This window comes from Macaca fascicularis, chromosome 15, assembly GCF_037993035.2.
Source record: "Macaca fascicularis isolate 582-1 chromosome 15, T2T-MFA8v1.1".
NCBI classification, from domain to species: Eukaryota; Metazoa; Chordata; class Mammalia; order Primates; family Cercopithecidae; genus Macaca; species Macaca fascicularis.
In genome coordinates, this window is record NC_088389.1 from 123908039 (window position 1) to 123922617 (window position 14579).

At 56.2% G+C, this 14579-nt stretch overlaps 1 protein-coding gene across 4 annotated transcripts in view; it reads left to right on the forward strand.

Moving 5' to 3' along the window:
• Window positions 1–14579, forward strand: part of PHF2 (PHD finger protein 2) — a 104542-nt gene that overhangs the window by 72960 nt on the left and 17003 nt on the right. For all 4 annotated transcript variants that reach the window (XR_012424918.1, XR_012424919.1, XM_045372946.2 and 1 more), the window contains exons 5-12: window positions 2579–2720; window positions 6502–6688; window positions 7731–7893; window positions 9201–9288; window positions 9762–9868; window positions 11424–11515; window positions 12759–12848; window positions 13434–13802. Coding sequence is in view for 2 of the 4 variants with exons in the window: in XM_045372946.2 (XP_045228881.2) it covers window positions 2579–2720; window positions 6502–6688; window positions 7731–7893; window positions 9201–9288; window positions 9762–9868; window positions 11424–11515; window positions 12759–12848; window positions 13434–13802 (1238 nt within the window). In the remaining 2 variants the exon portion in view is untranslated. The remainder of the gene's footprint in view (window positions 1–2578; window positions 2721–6501; window positions 6689–7730; window positions 7894–9200; window positions 9289–9761; window positions 9869–11423; window positions 11516–12758; window positions 12849–13433; window positions 13803–14579) is intronic.

Consider the following 14579-nt stretch of genomic DNA (forward strand, 5'->3'; position numbering starts at 1 on the left):
GGACAGAAGATGGGCAGGCAGGCACACTGGCCTCTCAGTGCTGGGGCTCCGAGATGACTGGCCCCACCGCTCTGAGCCTCACTCTCTTCCTGTGTGCACCCCTCGTGGGGTATGTGCTGGAGGTGAAATGAGGTCACCTTTACAAGCCTGTGGGCACATAGGGGCACCCACCAGGAGGCCATCAAGTTCAATTTCAACAGGGGGCTAGGGCCCTGGATTTTCTTTAGAGTCACGTGGACACCCTGGGGCTACCGAGACTGAGCTCCCAAACTGGTGGTGAGGAGGAAGAGCGAGCACCGTGGTAGCTGTCAGACATCTCAGGAAGAAGGGCTAGAAAGTGCTCATCCTGGGACCTGGGGTGAGGATGTTGGGTGTCCATGCAGAGGGGCTGATTCTGTGGGGTTCTTACTGAGGAGGAGGGCAGGCTGGACATAGTTGGAGCTGTGGCACTAGCTCTGTGGCTGATCCTGCCCTGAGCCGGGATCCAGCGCCTGGTCTCGCCTGTGCTCGGCTTTCCCACGGGTTTGCCTGAGAGCGGGCCGTGGCCATCTGGTGGGCTGTTTCTGTTTTGCTGCACAGTGCTGGTCAGGCAGCCTTGTGTACCCCCACTGTAATGTTCATGCTTGCCGGGCCAATGCTCTTTCTCACCTTCCCAGACCCTAGCATGGTGCATACAGGATAACATCTAATACATAGTGAGGGCCTGCCCAGTGCCAGGCACTTTTCTAAGCTCTTCCCATGTAAGAGCTAATTTCCTCCCTTCCACAGCTCTGAGAGGTGGGTCCTGCCCTGCCACCAAGACCCTGGACTCACCTAATCATGCGGGTGGGGCCTGGTTTGTCCTCTGGCCCTGTTCCCTCCACAGCTGTCCCTGAAAAAGCAGGGAGGAGATGGTTCGTAGTTTGTATTGCTTCTATGTCTTTTTTTTCCTCTTAATTTTTTTTTTTATGATGGAACTTTATAAACACACACAAAATTAGAGAAACAGTAAACCCTCATGCACCCAGCACCGGAAACAAAAACCACCAGCTTTCGGCTGATTTTCTGTCTCCCTACTTTTTTGTTCTCTTGTAGTATTTTAAAAGGAATTCTGATCACGCATGGTAGCTCATGCCTGTAATCCCAGCACTTTAGGAGGCTGAGGTGGGTGGATTTCTTGAGGCCAGGAGTTCGAGACCAGCCTGGCCAACATGGCAAAACCCCGTCTCCACTAAAAATACAGAAATTAGCTGGGTTTGATGGTGGCACTGGTAGTCCCGTCTCCTCGGAAGGCTGAGACAGAAGAATCACTTGAATTTGGGAGGTGGAGGTTGCAGTGAGCCAAGATCGTGCCACTGCACTCCAGCCTGGGAGGCAGAATGAGATTCCATCTCAAAAAAAGAAAAAAGAAAAATTCTTTTTACATACATCATTTTACCCATAAAAATTCTAGTACATAGCTCTAGCAGACAATTTAAAAAATATATAATCACCATTCCATCATCGCACTAGATTATATTAACAGTAATTCCTTGGTGCATGTAAGACCCAGTTTAATTCTTCCCAGTTGCCTCAAAAGTGCCTTTTTACATTTGGCTGTGGAATCCAAATGAGACCCTCACATTGCATTCGGTTTTTATATCCCTGAAGTCTCTTTTATTCTGACAGCCCCATTTTGTTTTATCCTGTTGGTTTGTTGGAGAAAAGGCCATGTTGGTCCTGCAGAATGTCCCACATCCAGGATTTGGTTGCCAGCGTCCCCAGTGGTATCACTAAGCAGGTCCCTCTGTCCCAGGTGTTTCCTATAAACTCGTGGCTAGAGGCTTGCTTGACTTGCCTTCAGGTTTTTGGCAGGACTCCCTCTGAGTGGGTGTGCTTCCATCCGTGAGGAGGCCTATCGTGCCTGACCACACTCTTGCAGTGATGCAGACAAGGCCAGTGGCCCCGGCACCCACCTCATCTGTCCACACTAATCCCACGGCCTTGCAGTTTGTGGTCAGAGGAGCCATGGAGAACTTTTGCAAAGGGCGACTGGCAATTCTGTCCTTCCTTCTCCCTCTATCAGTCATGAGTCTTTTGTAATGAAAATTTCCTCCTCAGCTCATCTGGTTATCCTGAACTTTTCTTTGTCAACTACAGAAAAGGCTTTTCCCTTTATTTGTTTGCCAATTCTCAGAGTAATGAATAGGTGCCCTAGAAGTGCAGGGGTTTTGATAGCTTAATTTTTAAAATGTAGGTATGTCTCATGAATTACTTGGAACATACACTAAAATGTATTTGCTGTTCGTCTGAAATTCAGGCAGGCCAGGCGTCCTGTGTTTGTAGTTGTTAATCTGGCCACCCTTGCTGAGGCCTGTGTCCTGGCTGCCTCACAGCATCACCAGGCCAGAGGAAGAGTGGTCAGGGTACTTTGTTGAGCCAGGGGAAAAGCAGGCAGGTGAAGCTGGACGTTGGCACCTAGAGCCTCTGCACCCAGCCCCTGGCAGCTCCTGCTGTGTGTGAGGGCAGCCAAGGGTGTGTGTCCACTCCACACATCCTGGCCTCAGGGAGGCTGTGCCACCTTCCCAGGGTGCTCAAGCTCCTCCCGCCACCTCCCCAGGGCCGGAGCGGAGTGTGGATGTGACAGACGTCACCAAGCAGAAGGACTGCAAGATGAAGCTGAAGGAGTTTGTGGACTATTATTACAGCACCAACCGCAAGCGGGTCCTCAACGTCACCAACCTCGAGTTCTCCGACACCCGGTGAGTGCTGCCACCTGGGGGTGTGGGGGCTGGGGTTGGGGCAGGGGCGCTGTGCTGTCCTTGGTGAGAAGCACAGGTCGAAGGTCTCAGAGTTGGAATACTGCACACGGCACACACTGATTTTTCCTGTCTCTCTCTCTCTCTCAATTTTTTCATTTTTTCCTTTTTTTTTTTTTTTTTCTTTAAGGCTGGCCCACAGCTGTTTCTCTTTTTAAAGTATGAAGGTGACACATTGAGAACAATTCAAACAAAAAAAAGGAGTAGAAAGGCAAAGCATCCTCTGGTCTTGGCCCTGCCCGTCCCACTCCTCAGAGAGAACCGTTGGTAACGGTGTGTAGTTTTTTCCGGAATGCACACTCATGACACACTGAGACCTATGACACCCCCACTTCTGGACACACAACATTCACGCTTATTCATGGACACACCAATACTCATGACGCCCACTCGTGGACACACTCATGACACTCACACTGACTCATGGACACTCCAATGCATGAGACATTCGTAACAGTCTGACCCTCACATTCGCTCATGGACATACTCATGACACGCTCACCCATAGATATGTCACGCACCCACAGTCACGACACCTCATCCCTACTCACAGACACCGATGCGTGGTGCACTCACACTCACGGACACACTCGCCAACACTCGTGACACAGCACACCAACACTCATGGACGTACTCGTGACACATTCATAGACACGACACACTAGCGGACACATGGACACACGTGACACACTCAGCACTCACCAACACAGGGTACATTCACACATGGACACATTCGCCAACACACTTCTGACACGTTCACAACACACCGGCATACCGCTCACATGACATGGACATGTGATACACACTCATGGACATTCACGGACACACTCCCGATACACAGACACTGACACACTCAAACACAATAAATAGACTCATGACGCGCTTATGACACGCACTTCCTTGATGCACTGAGACACTGACCCACTGGCACACTCACACTCCTAACACCTGCATCCCTGGCGCAGTTACCAACACCTGCACACACCCGTGTAGACGTCTACACTCACACATGAGATACTGCAGGGCGGCTTCTGTGACCTGCCTCCCTGCTTTCCAGGCAAGGCGGGCCCCACACAGATGTGCCTTGGTTGGCCTGGTCCCGCTGAGTTCCTGGCGCGAGTTGTCGTCAGCCCTGCAGTCGCTGGCTGGGGCATCCTCTGTCAGGGCTGACCTACACCAGCCTGGCTTCCTGGTGGCAGAGCTGCTGGCCCTGCACTTTGTGGCTCTAACCTTGTTCTCCCCACGGGCTACCGGCTTGGGTGTGGTCGGTGCCTGCCCTGGATCCACCCGTCACCCCCTCTCCATCACATCGTCTCTGCTCTCCTGCTGGCCCCTGGGAACGATCCACAACACTCAGTCACTGTAAGGCATGGGTGGCTAAGGATGGCTTCAGTCTTCATCATTTCCGTCATGCCTGTTTCCTGAAAGCACATAACATGTGCAAAGGGGAAGGTAAGGAGAAACAAAAGTATTACCTAAAACCACACCAAGAAAGAGAATACAAAACTATGCCAAGAGCCACAAAAAGGGAATATGGCTGTGCATGGTGGCTCATGCCTGTAATCCCAGGACTTTGGGAGGCTGAGGCAGGAGAGTCACTTGAGACCAGGAGTTTGCAACCAGCCTGGGCAACAAAGCAGGATCCTGTGTTTATCTTAAAAACTTAAAAAAAAAAAAAAAATGTAATGAGCTTTCAGTTTGGTTTGAGCTTCCTAACAGCAAAGGCAAAAAGGGAACTGGAGTGGGTTATGGTACCAGAGAAAGTGGTATGTATTGCTTTGGTACCAAACAACATAACTGATCGTGTTTCCATCAACTTAATTTACTGCCCTGCCTGGGTTGAGGGGTTCTCACAGAGAGATGTCTGGGTTATAGAGCTAGGGAGAGATGGTACTTTGGCATGTGGTTTTCTGTTGGGCCTTTCAGGGCCATCCCTTTGCCTCCTGTTTCCACAGGCCCAGTCCATGGACCATTAGGGGGTTGTTTGCAACTTTTGTTGGGCACTGACCTACCAGAGCCTTCACATGGGCTTGGATGGGGCCGTGGAGTGGGCTCTGCTTCCTCAGTAAGTCTGTCCCCAAGGATGTTGGTCAAGCAGGTAAGGTCAGGCCTGACCCCATGTGCTGTCTGGGGTAGCTCTTGGGGCCTGCTGCCTCAGGGGGGCCCACAGTGACCAATGTACCCCCAGACCAGAGAGATGCCTGCTGTGTGGCAGGTCTAGGGTGATGTGCCCCCTGCTGGTAATTCAGACACACATCACACCTGGACTCTGCTCATGGTGGCCTTGCGTGTCCATGGGGGCTTTGAGGACCACCCCCCGCCAACTCAGAGAAAGGTGTGGCCTGCACCTAAACAGGCCAAGCAAGGGGAAGAAGGACGTTTGAGCGTGTGGTGGGAGGCAGGGACAGCCTGGCCCCTGTGGTGTGTGGTGTTTGAAGGACATGGCTGGAGATGGGTCATGAGGGCCCTTGTGGCAGGGCGCCCTCTCCTGTGGGCAGCAATGTGCCCAGACTGCTGAGGTTTCAGAGGTTGGCAGTGGGTGTGAACTCATGGGGGATGAGGAAGGGTGCTAGTTTGGCACGTGCTGGAGATTTAAAGGTGAGGTCTGTGACTGAAGCTGGTAGGATTGGGGTGGCGGACTCTGCTTGTGATTTGTGACAGTCTTGTCCAGGGACAGCTTGTCCAGGTTGGTGTGGCCTTTGGGCAGAGACAGCAGCACTTGCAGATGGGCTGACAGAGATCTGACAGGCCCTGTCTTCCTGGAGGCAAGAACTCCCAGATCTGGTTCTTGGTGGCACCTGAAATGTCACTGCACGGGTGCTGTTGAGCTTGACTTTTTTTCCTTTTTTTTGGAGACGGAGTCTCGCACTGTTGCCTAGGCTGGAGGGCAGTGGGGTGATCTCAGCTCACCGTAACCTCCGCCTCCTGGGTTTAAACAATTCTCCTGCCTCAGCCTCCCAAGTAGCTGGGATTACAGGCACACCAACATGCCCAGCTAGTTTTTGTATTTTTAGTAGAGACAGTGTCGTGTCTCGCCATGTTGGCCAGGCTGGTCTCGAACACCTGACTTCATGGTCCGCCCACCTCTGCCTCCCAGAGTGCTCAGATTACAGACGTGAGCCACCGTGCCCGGCCTAATTTGACGTTTTTGATGAAACGTAACGCATTTTATCCAGGACAGTGACATTTCATTGAATCGAAGACTGCCTCTGCATCTCCCTATCTTCCCTGGATATGAGTTGGCTGGATTGGACAGTGACCTGACATGGCCAGGGTTCGTGGGCGCCCTGTCGTCAGCTCTGGAGAGCAGTGGCTGTTATCCAGGTGACGCCAGAGGCACCTGGGCTGAGCGTGAGAAATGATGTCTGCGCTCCAGCCCAGTGCACCACAGCCACGTGCATGTGGCCAGTCTGGAAAGACTTGCTTTCCAGTTCCCAGGAAAGGAGGTTCCCTCTTAGGGGTGGATGGTTTTGGGGCCTTCTCATCATCTTCTGAGGGTGGAGGCCAGCCTCAGACCCAGTCTCCTGCCAGGGCCACAGCCAGTGCCTGGGCTTGTTCCGCCCCCTGTGATCCTGTTTGCTCCTCTGTGAAATGGGAGCTGTGACACATGACCTGCAGGTGGTGAGAGAGTGTGGGACATGCCTCACAGAGCCTGTTTCCCTCTCCAGGGGACATCAGAAAGGGAGTCCCAGGTTCCCTCACCACCTTCCTCTCCCACCCCCAGAATGTCCAGCTTCGTGGAGCCTCCTGACATTGTGAAGAAACTGTCCTGGGTAGAAAACTACTGGCCAGATGATGCATTGCTGGCCAAGCCCAAAGTGACCAAGTACTGCCTGATCTGCGTGAAGGACAGCTACACCGACTTCCACATCGACTCGGGGGGCGCCTCCGCCTGGTACCACGTGCTCAAGGTGAGCCACGCCCCTCGGGCACCTCAGCCTTGCCATGGCCACGACCGATCTGCAAGATCGTCTGCAGTCCCCACAAGCCCTGACTGTGGCCAGGATGCCACTCCCCAGAGGGCCCTGGACCATCCATCCCTGGGACAGGAGGCCACTGGAGATGTCTGGGTGGAGGGGCAGGGGTGCATGTGGGACCAGAGAATCACATGAGTGTCTCCTTGTTCTAATGGGATTCAGGCTCGTTAACAGCTGGGTGAGGCCGCTGGGTGGCCGTGCACTTAGAGGAGAAAGGGGGTGTTGCAGACACATCCTGGAAGAGGGGCCAGCCATAGCCAGGGCCCCGCGCAGGAGCCAGTGGGCAGGATGGGGGCATCTGAGGGGGCAGGGAAGGCTAGGTGCTTCATCATCAAGGCTGAGGGAGGGAAGCCAGAAGAAAAATGAGACATAAATAGCAACAGGAACAAAGGAAACCCTAAGTTATGGGCTCCCCCAGTTGCTAACTCATCTTCTGCAGACCAGCTGGAGCTGGACCTGGGGCTGGGCGGGTGCGTGTGGTCGTCCCACCTCTGGGAGGCCTTGAGCAAGTCACTGGGGCATCCTCGGAACCTGCCTTGGTCCCATTGCAGTAGGACGGGGTCTCGCTGCTCCCGGGGCAGAACCCCTCCTGGGGCCTGCCGTAAGACTGCCTGGGACACAGTGGCATCATTTGACCCAGCCTGGGATCCAAGTGGCTCTCAAGAGTGGAGCTACCTGGAATGCTTTTGATACCCAGTTACAGCTTTATTTGCAGCCTGGGTACCCACACCATTTGTAGTGCCTCAAAACAATGTACTGTGGGATTATGGGCTTTAGCTCTTGACTGTGCTGGGGGCCCAGATACCCAGAACCTTCCTAACACCCACACTTCTGAATTGCAAAGCACCTATGCCCTCAGTGTTGCAGGCAGGAGTCGTGGACCTGGGCAGGGTACTTTTCACTTTAGGACCTGTCACTTGCACCCCTACCCCCGCATCCTGGCATGGGCGGCTCTGCCAACAGGCTCTCTTGGCAGGGGGAGAAGACCTTCTATCTCATCAGGCCGGCCTCGGCCAACATCTCCCTGTATGAGCGCTGGCGGTCTGCCTCTAACCACAGCGAGATGTTCTTTGCCGACCAGGTCGACAAATGCTACAAGTGCATCGTCAAGCAGGGCCAGACCCTCTTCATCCCGTCAGGTGAGTGCGGGCAGCTTTGGGGACCGTGTCCTAGGGATTGCCGGGCCTCATCAAGCTTAGTGCCCTGTCCCTTGGGCCGTGTCCCCACCACGGGGTCTCTCAGCGTCCCTGGTGTGCCTGCTCCCTTGTCCGGAACTTACCGCCACCCCAGCCCAGTCCCTGCAGAGGGCCCAGCCACGGGGCTTGTTTTGTCTGGTCAGCATGAGCACTCCTCACCACCGAGGCCACCTTGGAGCTGCACAGCCAGTCAGCCGCCTTCACATCCTGGCTGGGCTCACTGTGAGCGAGCCCACAACTGGAGACCCAGCTCAGAGAGCCTTGTGCGGGGACAGCAGCCACGCCATCAGAGTCAGTGAGGGAGGAGGACACTAGCTGCTAATTAAGGCAATAGTAGGGGACATTTTGAGCCTGTGCTAAGGGAGAAAGCCCATCATGAACCACTGTGTGCCCCTAGATGATGGTAGAACAAATCCCAGACATCTGGCTGTTTCACTTAAATATTCCACTATTTCTGAAGGACTTCTTTTCCTTCTAAAGTAACATAGCTGCAATACTGTTCTCACACCTCGAAAAATGAATAATTAACAGCAATTCCGTAGTATCATCAAATAGCCAATTGGTGTTCAGATTTTTAAATCGTTTTATAGATTTTTTTTTTCATTTTAAATAAGTATCAAACTGAAGCCCTGATATTTTAATGATTTATAAGCCTCAGAATCTTCTGTAATCTCTGGGTCCTTCCTCCCTCCGTTGGCTTTCTCACAGTCACAGCTATTTAGGAAAGAGTTGTGGATTTCCCAGGGTCTGGCCCAGGCTCTGTCTCTGAGGATAACCTGGGGACCAGTTCCAGCTCTGGGGGCGATGCAGCTGCCCTGGGCTTGTCTCCTGCTCCTGAGCGTGGTTGGGAGGCCGGGTAGCTGGACACAGGCTGGAGCTTCCTCCCTCTGTCTGAGTACTGCCCCTTCAAGTGGCCTGAGTGAGTCCCCTCAGCTCTGGGCCTTGGTTTCTCTGTCTGTGCGGGGCTGGACTGACTAGTCTGTGCCGCCTCAGACACAGCCTCTCCCCCGACCCCCTTCCGTGGAGGCTGGGGTTGGACCAGGGCCAGAGAGCTTCTCCCAGGGAGGCCCCAGGCTGCTGGTGAGGCTGCAGAGGTGGACAGGGCACCAGGGTATAGGCAGGCAGGAGCTGGATCCTGGGCTGGGCTGGGGAAGGCCTGTGCTGGTCTCCACCGCTCCCTGATCTGGAGCCATGAGAAGCCCATTCATGGTAGCAAGGTGGGGCACCAGCCACTCCCCTCTCTCTCCCAGGCTGGATCTATGCCACGCTCACCCCTGTGGACTGCCTGGCCTTCGCGGGACATTTCCTCCACAGCCTGAGCGTGGAGATGCAGATGAGGTAGTGCCTGCCGCGCTGTCTGCCCTCGGGCTCCGCAGGGCAGTGTCCTCCCTCTAGCTGGGTCGGTGCTGGACGCCTTGGGCTGAGTCCTGCCACAGCCCGCCTGTGGGTGGCCTGGACATGACCATCAGCCTCTGTGGGCCTCTTCGTGATGTGGAAGGAAGGAGGAGGTGGGCTCTGGGGTCATGCAGGCCGGCTCCCCGAGGGACCTGGCTGCTGGACGGTTGTAGTTGCCCTTGGTGGGGTTGGGGTTGGGGTTGCTTAAAAGGCTGGTGCCTTCTCTTCTTGGGCACTGACAGAGCTCTCATGGGCCCCAAGGCCTGCAGCCACCAGGGCAGTTGTCCCCTGGTCCTCTGCAGCTATGCAAGGCCCAGTGGGGAGGTCTGAGCTGGTGTGTCTGGGGCCTGGATTGACGCCCAGTGTCACCTGCTTGATGGTCAGTGCACTGAGAACTGCTCTTTGGTGGCTTCCAGAGCATATGAAGTGGAAAGGAGGTTGAAACTGGGCAGCCTGACTCAGTTTCCCAACTTTGAAACTGCCTGCTGGTACATGGGGAAGCACCTGCTGGAGGCATTCAGAGGTACTGGTCACTCCGGGGTGGGTGTCCAAGCCTGGGGCTCTTGGCTGTGGGGACAGCCAAACCTGGGTCAGGGCTGACTGTCTGGGTGTGAGTGCCGCCTTCCTGTGGCCTGAGCAAGGCCCTTTGGGACTCAGCCCCCTGGCGCTCAGTTTCCCCATCTGTATAATGCAGGACTGGATTGAACGGCCTGGGCCTCTCTTTCCGATTGGACTGTCCCTTGTTTTAGAACAAACACTGGGCTGTGGGTTGAGAGGGGCGAGTGTGCGTGGCCTTGGTGCAGGTATCAATCACACCTGCTCCACCCTCCACATTGGGAAGCTGGAGCCCTCGCTCTGTCACCAGCTGAGGAATGGGTGTGAGTGGGCTCTGGGTCCCCTTAGGATCCCTCAGGGGCGTGGCACCTGGACCGTGAGGCAGGCTTGTGGCTCGGTCCTGGCCCTCTGTGGATGCACTGTGGCATCCCTGGGCTGCCCCTTTCTGTCCCAGGTCCTGCCTGGCCATACCGTCAGAGTTGAGAGCAGGTGGCTCCTGGCAGCCGCCACCCTGTTCAGGCCTCCAGACTGCCCAGCAGCATGAGGGAGCCTACAGGAGAGTTTGTATTTGTGTGTGACTTCCTTTCTCAGTGTGCCCTTCACCAAAAGTTACTCTTAGCTTTTCTTTTTTGGTTCTGATAGCAGCCAAGAGTTCTTTTATGCAGAACCCTTTGCACTCTGGCCCTAGTTTGAGAAGGTAAAATGGTCCTTAGTTGTGGCTGGCCAGGTTTCAGTAAGATTTTCCCGTTGCTCCCCAAATGTGGAGCCCTGAGCTTGACTCCGGCAGAAGGAAGTGCCCAAGATGGGAGTCTAGCCCTGCCCTCAGGGGACTCGTGCCAGGGAGGCAGGGATCAGGGCAGCATCCGGGAAGCCACCCCACAGGGCCAGCCTGACTACTGGCCAGCTAGGCCACTGTGGCCATATCCTCTCTGCCTGGGCCTCCCTCTCTGAGTGGACGACAGTACAGTTGGCCCCCAGGACTGAGAGGACCCAGGGAGCTGCCATGGTCCTGGTGAGTCGGAGCCCTGGAGCCCTGGAGCCCTCTCCAGTGGGAAGAGGGAGGGAGGCCCACGGCAGGAGCACACCTCCCAGCTGGACTGTGGTTGGTCCCTCCACTGTGCTAAGGGGCGTCATGAGATGGGAAGAGGTGCTTGGGGATGCCTTGTGTGGGCCCTGGAGACAGCCGGTGGCCCGGGTCCTGGCATGTGTAGCCCCTTGCTCAGGCAGGGCTGGGGTATTGGGCAGAGTGAGGAGAGCCAGGCAGCCTGTGTTAGAGGCCTGGAGGGTGACACAGTGGGAGGATGGTGGGAGGGCCAGTCTTTCCTCAAGCAGGGGAGGCCACCAGGAGGATGGGCACCCCCAGGTTCCAAGAGGAACTGTTGGCAGTTGAGCTGGTGGCCGTGGGTGGAGGGAGACCTCTGGAAGGCTGGACCTGGCATCCTCCGGTCTGGCTGTATGGCTGGGCACGAAGGCACCTGTGGGCAACGGACATCCACCCATCTCACCCAGTGTCTCCTTCCCAGGCTCTCACAAATCTGGGAAGCAGCTGCCCCCTCACCTAGTCCAAGGAGCTAAAATTCTCAATGGTGCTTTCCGATCGTGGACAAAGAAGCAGGTAGGAATCATGTCACAAATGCCCAGGGCAGGAGAGCAGTGATAGGTGGGAGGACCTCCCTGGAGACCCAGCAGCAATGTCCAGGACTTGTCCTGCTTCACTGAGATCCAGCCTGGGAAGGATGGTGGTGCTCCCCTGCCTGGCTTGGCCCAGGGTGTGCCTTTGCCCCAGACACCCCTGCTGTCCACTGATTGGGCCACCTGAGGGCTGGGGGAGGACAGATGTAGATGCCGAGCCCCCTCCCTCAGGGGCTCACAGCTTGGTCACAAGTTGGTGGGAGGAGGGTGAGCAGGTGCCAGTGCCTCCTGGGAGGAAGGTGGGTCTGCGGGTGGAGGACAGATGGCTCATGGTGGGATGACACTGAGCACAGAAAGGCCTGGAACCTGGTGGGGGCAGGGAAGGACTGGGGGAGTGGCTGGCTCCAGGACAGGGAGTGCTGGGGACACCCTGTCAGCTCCTGGCTGGCCGTGGCATTAGCTCAGAAGCTAAGCTGCCTGATAGTGGGTGCAGCACCCCAGCCACCTTGCTCTGTGACCCGGGCAGCCCCTCCCTGTGACTCTTTCCGATGTGCGCGCCCCCACAGAAGCCACTTCCTGTGTTCCTTAGCATCTTCCCTTGGTTTTGGCTACAGAACGGAGGGGAAGGCCTGACTCAGCCTTGGGCACCCTCTGGGACAGTGTTTCCTGCTGGGACTGTCATTGTGCAGAGGCACTGTGGCCACTCCTGGGAGGAGGACCCTCTCCCAGGCCAGAGAAGGCCAGTGGAGATTTACAGGCAGCTTTCAGGAAGGCCAGGCTGCAGGGAATACTGTGTGCAGCCTGCCTCTCTCCTGGATGGGCCACACAGGAGAGGCAGCCAGTGCACTCCCAGGGCCATCCTGCAGCCGCCACCTCCCTCAGGTCTCAAGGCCCAGGGCAGTCCAGGGTGCCCCTCCTGGCTCATCTCAGCCAGGTGACCAGGTGGAGTGGCCTCTGACTAGGAAGAAGGGATGGGACCCATGTCCACTCCATGGCCGGCTGGTGGTGGCCTCAGGCAAGCTTGTCCTCTCGGTACTCGGTTTGTCCCCCTATTGATGGGGGCTCACAGCAGAGGCCTCTTGCCAGGGCAGAGTTTGGCTGGGAAGCCCCTCGCCTCATGCTGATCAGAGTGGCTTGGCAGTCAGGCGACAGCCTGCAAGAATGCAGGGGTAGGTCAGGGCCACGGGACGTGTCTGGTGCTGACCCTGGGCCTGGTTGTCCTGCAGGCTTTGGCAGAGCATGAGGACGAGCTCCCGGAGCACTTCAAACCTTCACAGCTCATCAAAGACCTGGCCAAAGAGATCCGGCTCAGTGAGGTGGGGCCATGTCCGGGTGCTGGGCTGAATCCCCAGGGATGGGGTAGGGCCGGCCTGTCTTTCTCTGGGCCCAAGGGCCAACCTGACAGACAGCTGCCAGCTCCAGGAAGGCCAGTGCCCCAGATAGTCCTCCTTGCACTTTCCTGGGCGAGCTTGCCTTTGTGAGGGCTCAGGGTCCCAGGTCTCTGGCTGGGTCTGTGTTCTGGTGTGAGTGTGTAGGGACTGAGAGATGGCACCAGCCTCTCTGAATCTCCCATGGGGAGGGCACTCTGTGGGAGGAGCCCCTGACTTAGCCCCTCAAGTCCCAGCTTGTGTGATCCTGGATGAGCCCTCAGCTGCTGTGCTGGGGTAGAACAGAAGAGCCTTGGGGAGAGCAAGTGACTGATGGCATGTGACGGGTGTGTCACACAACAGCGTGGGTTGGGTGTGAGTGTGTCACATGATGGTGTGGGGTAGCTGAGGCTTTCTGGACTGACAGCTCCCTACCAGCCTGGCAGTGAGGGTCTCCAGCGTCCTGGTGTGTGGACCCTCCTGGGCCACAGTTTGGCAGAAGCAGCATGTGACCCTTTCCTTTCTGTATCCCAGAATGCCTCCAAAGCCGTCCGACCGGAAGTGAATACTGTCGCTTCGTCAGATGAGGTGTGTGACGGGGACCGGGAGAAGGAGGAGCCCCCGTCTCCCATTGAGGCCACCCCGCCTCAATCCCTCCTGGAGAAAGTGTCCAAAAAAAAGACTCCCAAAACTGTGAAGATGCCCAAGCCGTCCAAAATCCCCAAGCCCCCAAAGCCCCCTAAGCCCCCAAGGCCCCCCAAAACGCTGAAGCTCAAAGATGGAGGCAAGAAGAAAGGGAAGAAGTCCCGGGAGTCAGCCTCGCCCACCATCCCCAACCTGGACCTGCTCGAAGCCCACACCAAGGAGGCACTGACCAAGATGGAGCCGCCCAAGAAGGGCAAGGTGGGCCCCCCTCACCCTGACTCCCCACCTCAGCACCAGAGGTGCTGCAGCATCTCTTGGGGGCCAGGCCCATGGAGATAGCTAGGGCCCATTGTCCTTGTTCCCCGGGGACACCTGGGAAGATGTGGGGGTCTGGGCTCTTGCTGTGGGCTCAGTTTGCCCAGAAGATGCACTTCCCTGCCTGGTCCTGATGCAATCCTGCTGCATCCAGGTCCAGACCCCCACAAGTGGACAGGCTGTGCCAGCAAGCCACAGAGCAGTGGGCCTGGAGAGGGGCCCTCATTGAGGAAGGCAACACAATGTGTGTGTGCTGTGGCAGAGGTAGCACCCAAGAGGGCCACCTGGTGGAGGAGGCATGGTGGTTTTCCAGGAAGGGATGTCTAGTTTAGGTTTCCTAGCCAGATGAGTAGTTGCCATGGGACAAAGAAGCCCTGGGTCCTCCCTGGGGCCAAAGCATTGAGGTTAAAACCTGAAGGTAGATGAGGTGTCTGTGCAGAAACAACAGGGAGAATGCCATTGGAGGGGAGGGGGTTTAGGGGTGAGGACAGGACCAGGGTTGCCCTGATAGTTTGAGCCCCTGTGGACAGTGAGAGAGATGGGCCCAGCCCTGAAGACCTACTCTGACTAGAAGATCTTAGGTCTGGGCTTCAGGGACCATAAACCCCTGAGATCAAGCACCATTGAGTGTGAGCTTCTGCCAGGAGGAGGTTGTTATCCACTTCCTGGGGGCCAGGACACTTCAGGGCCAGTATCACAGGGGTGTAGTGGGACACTTTT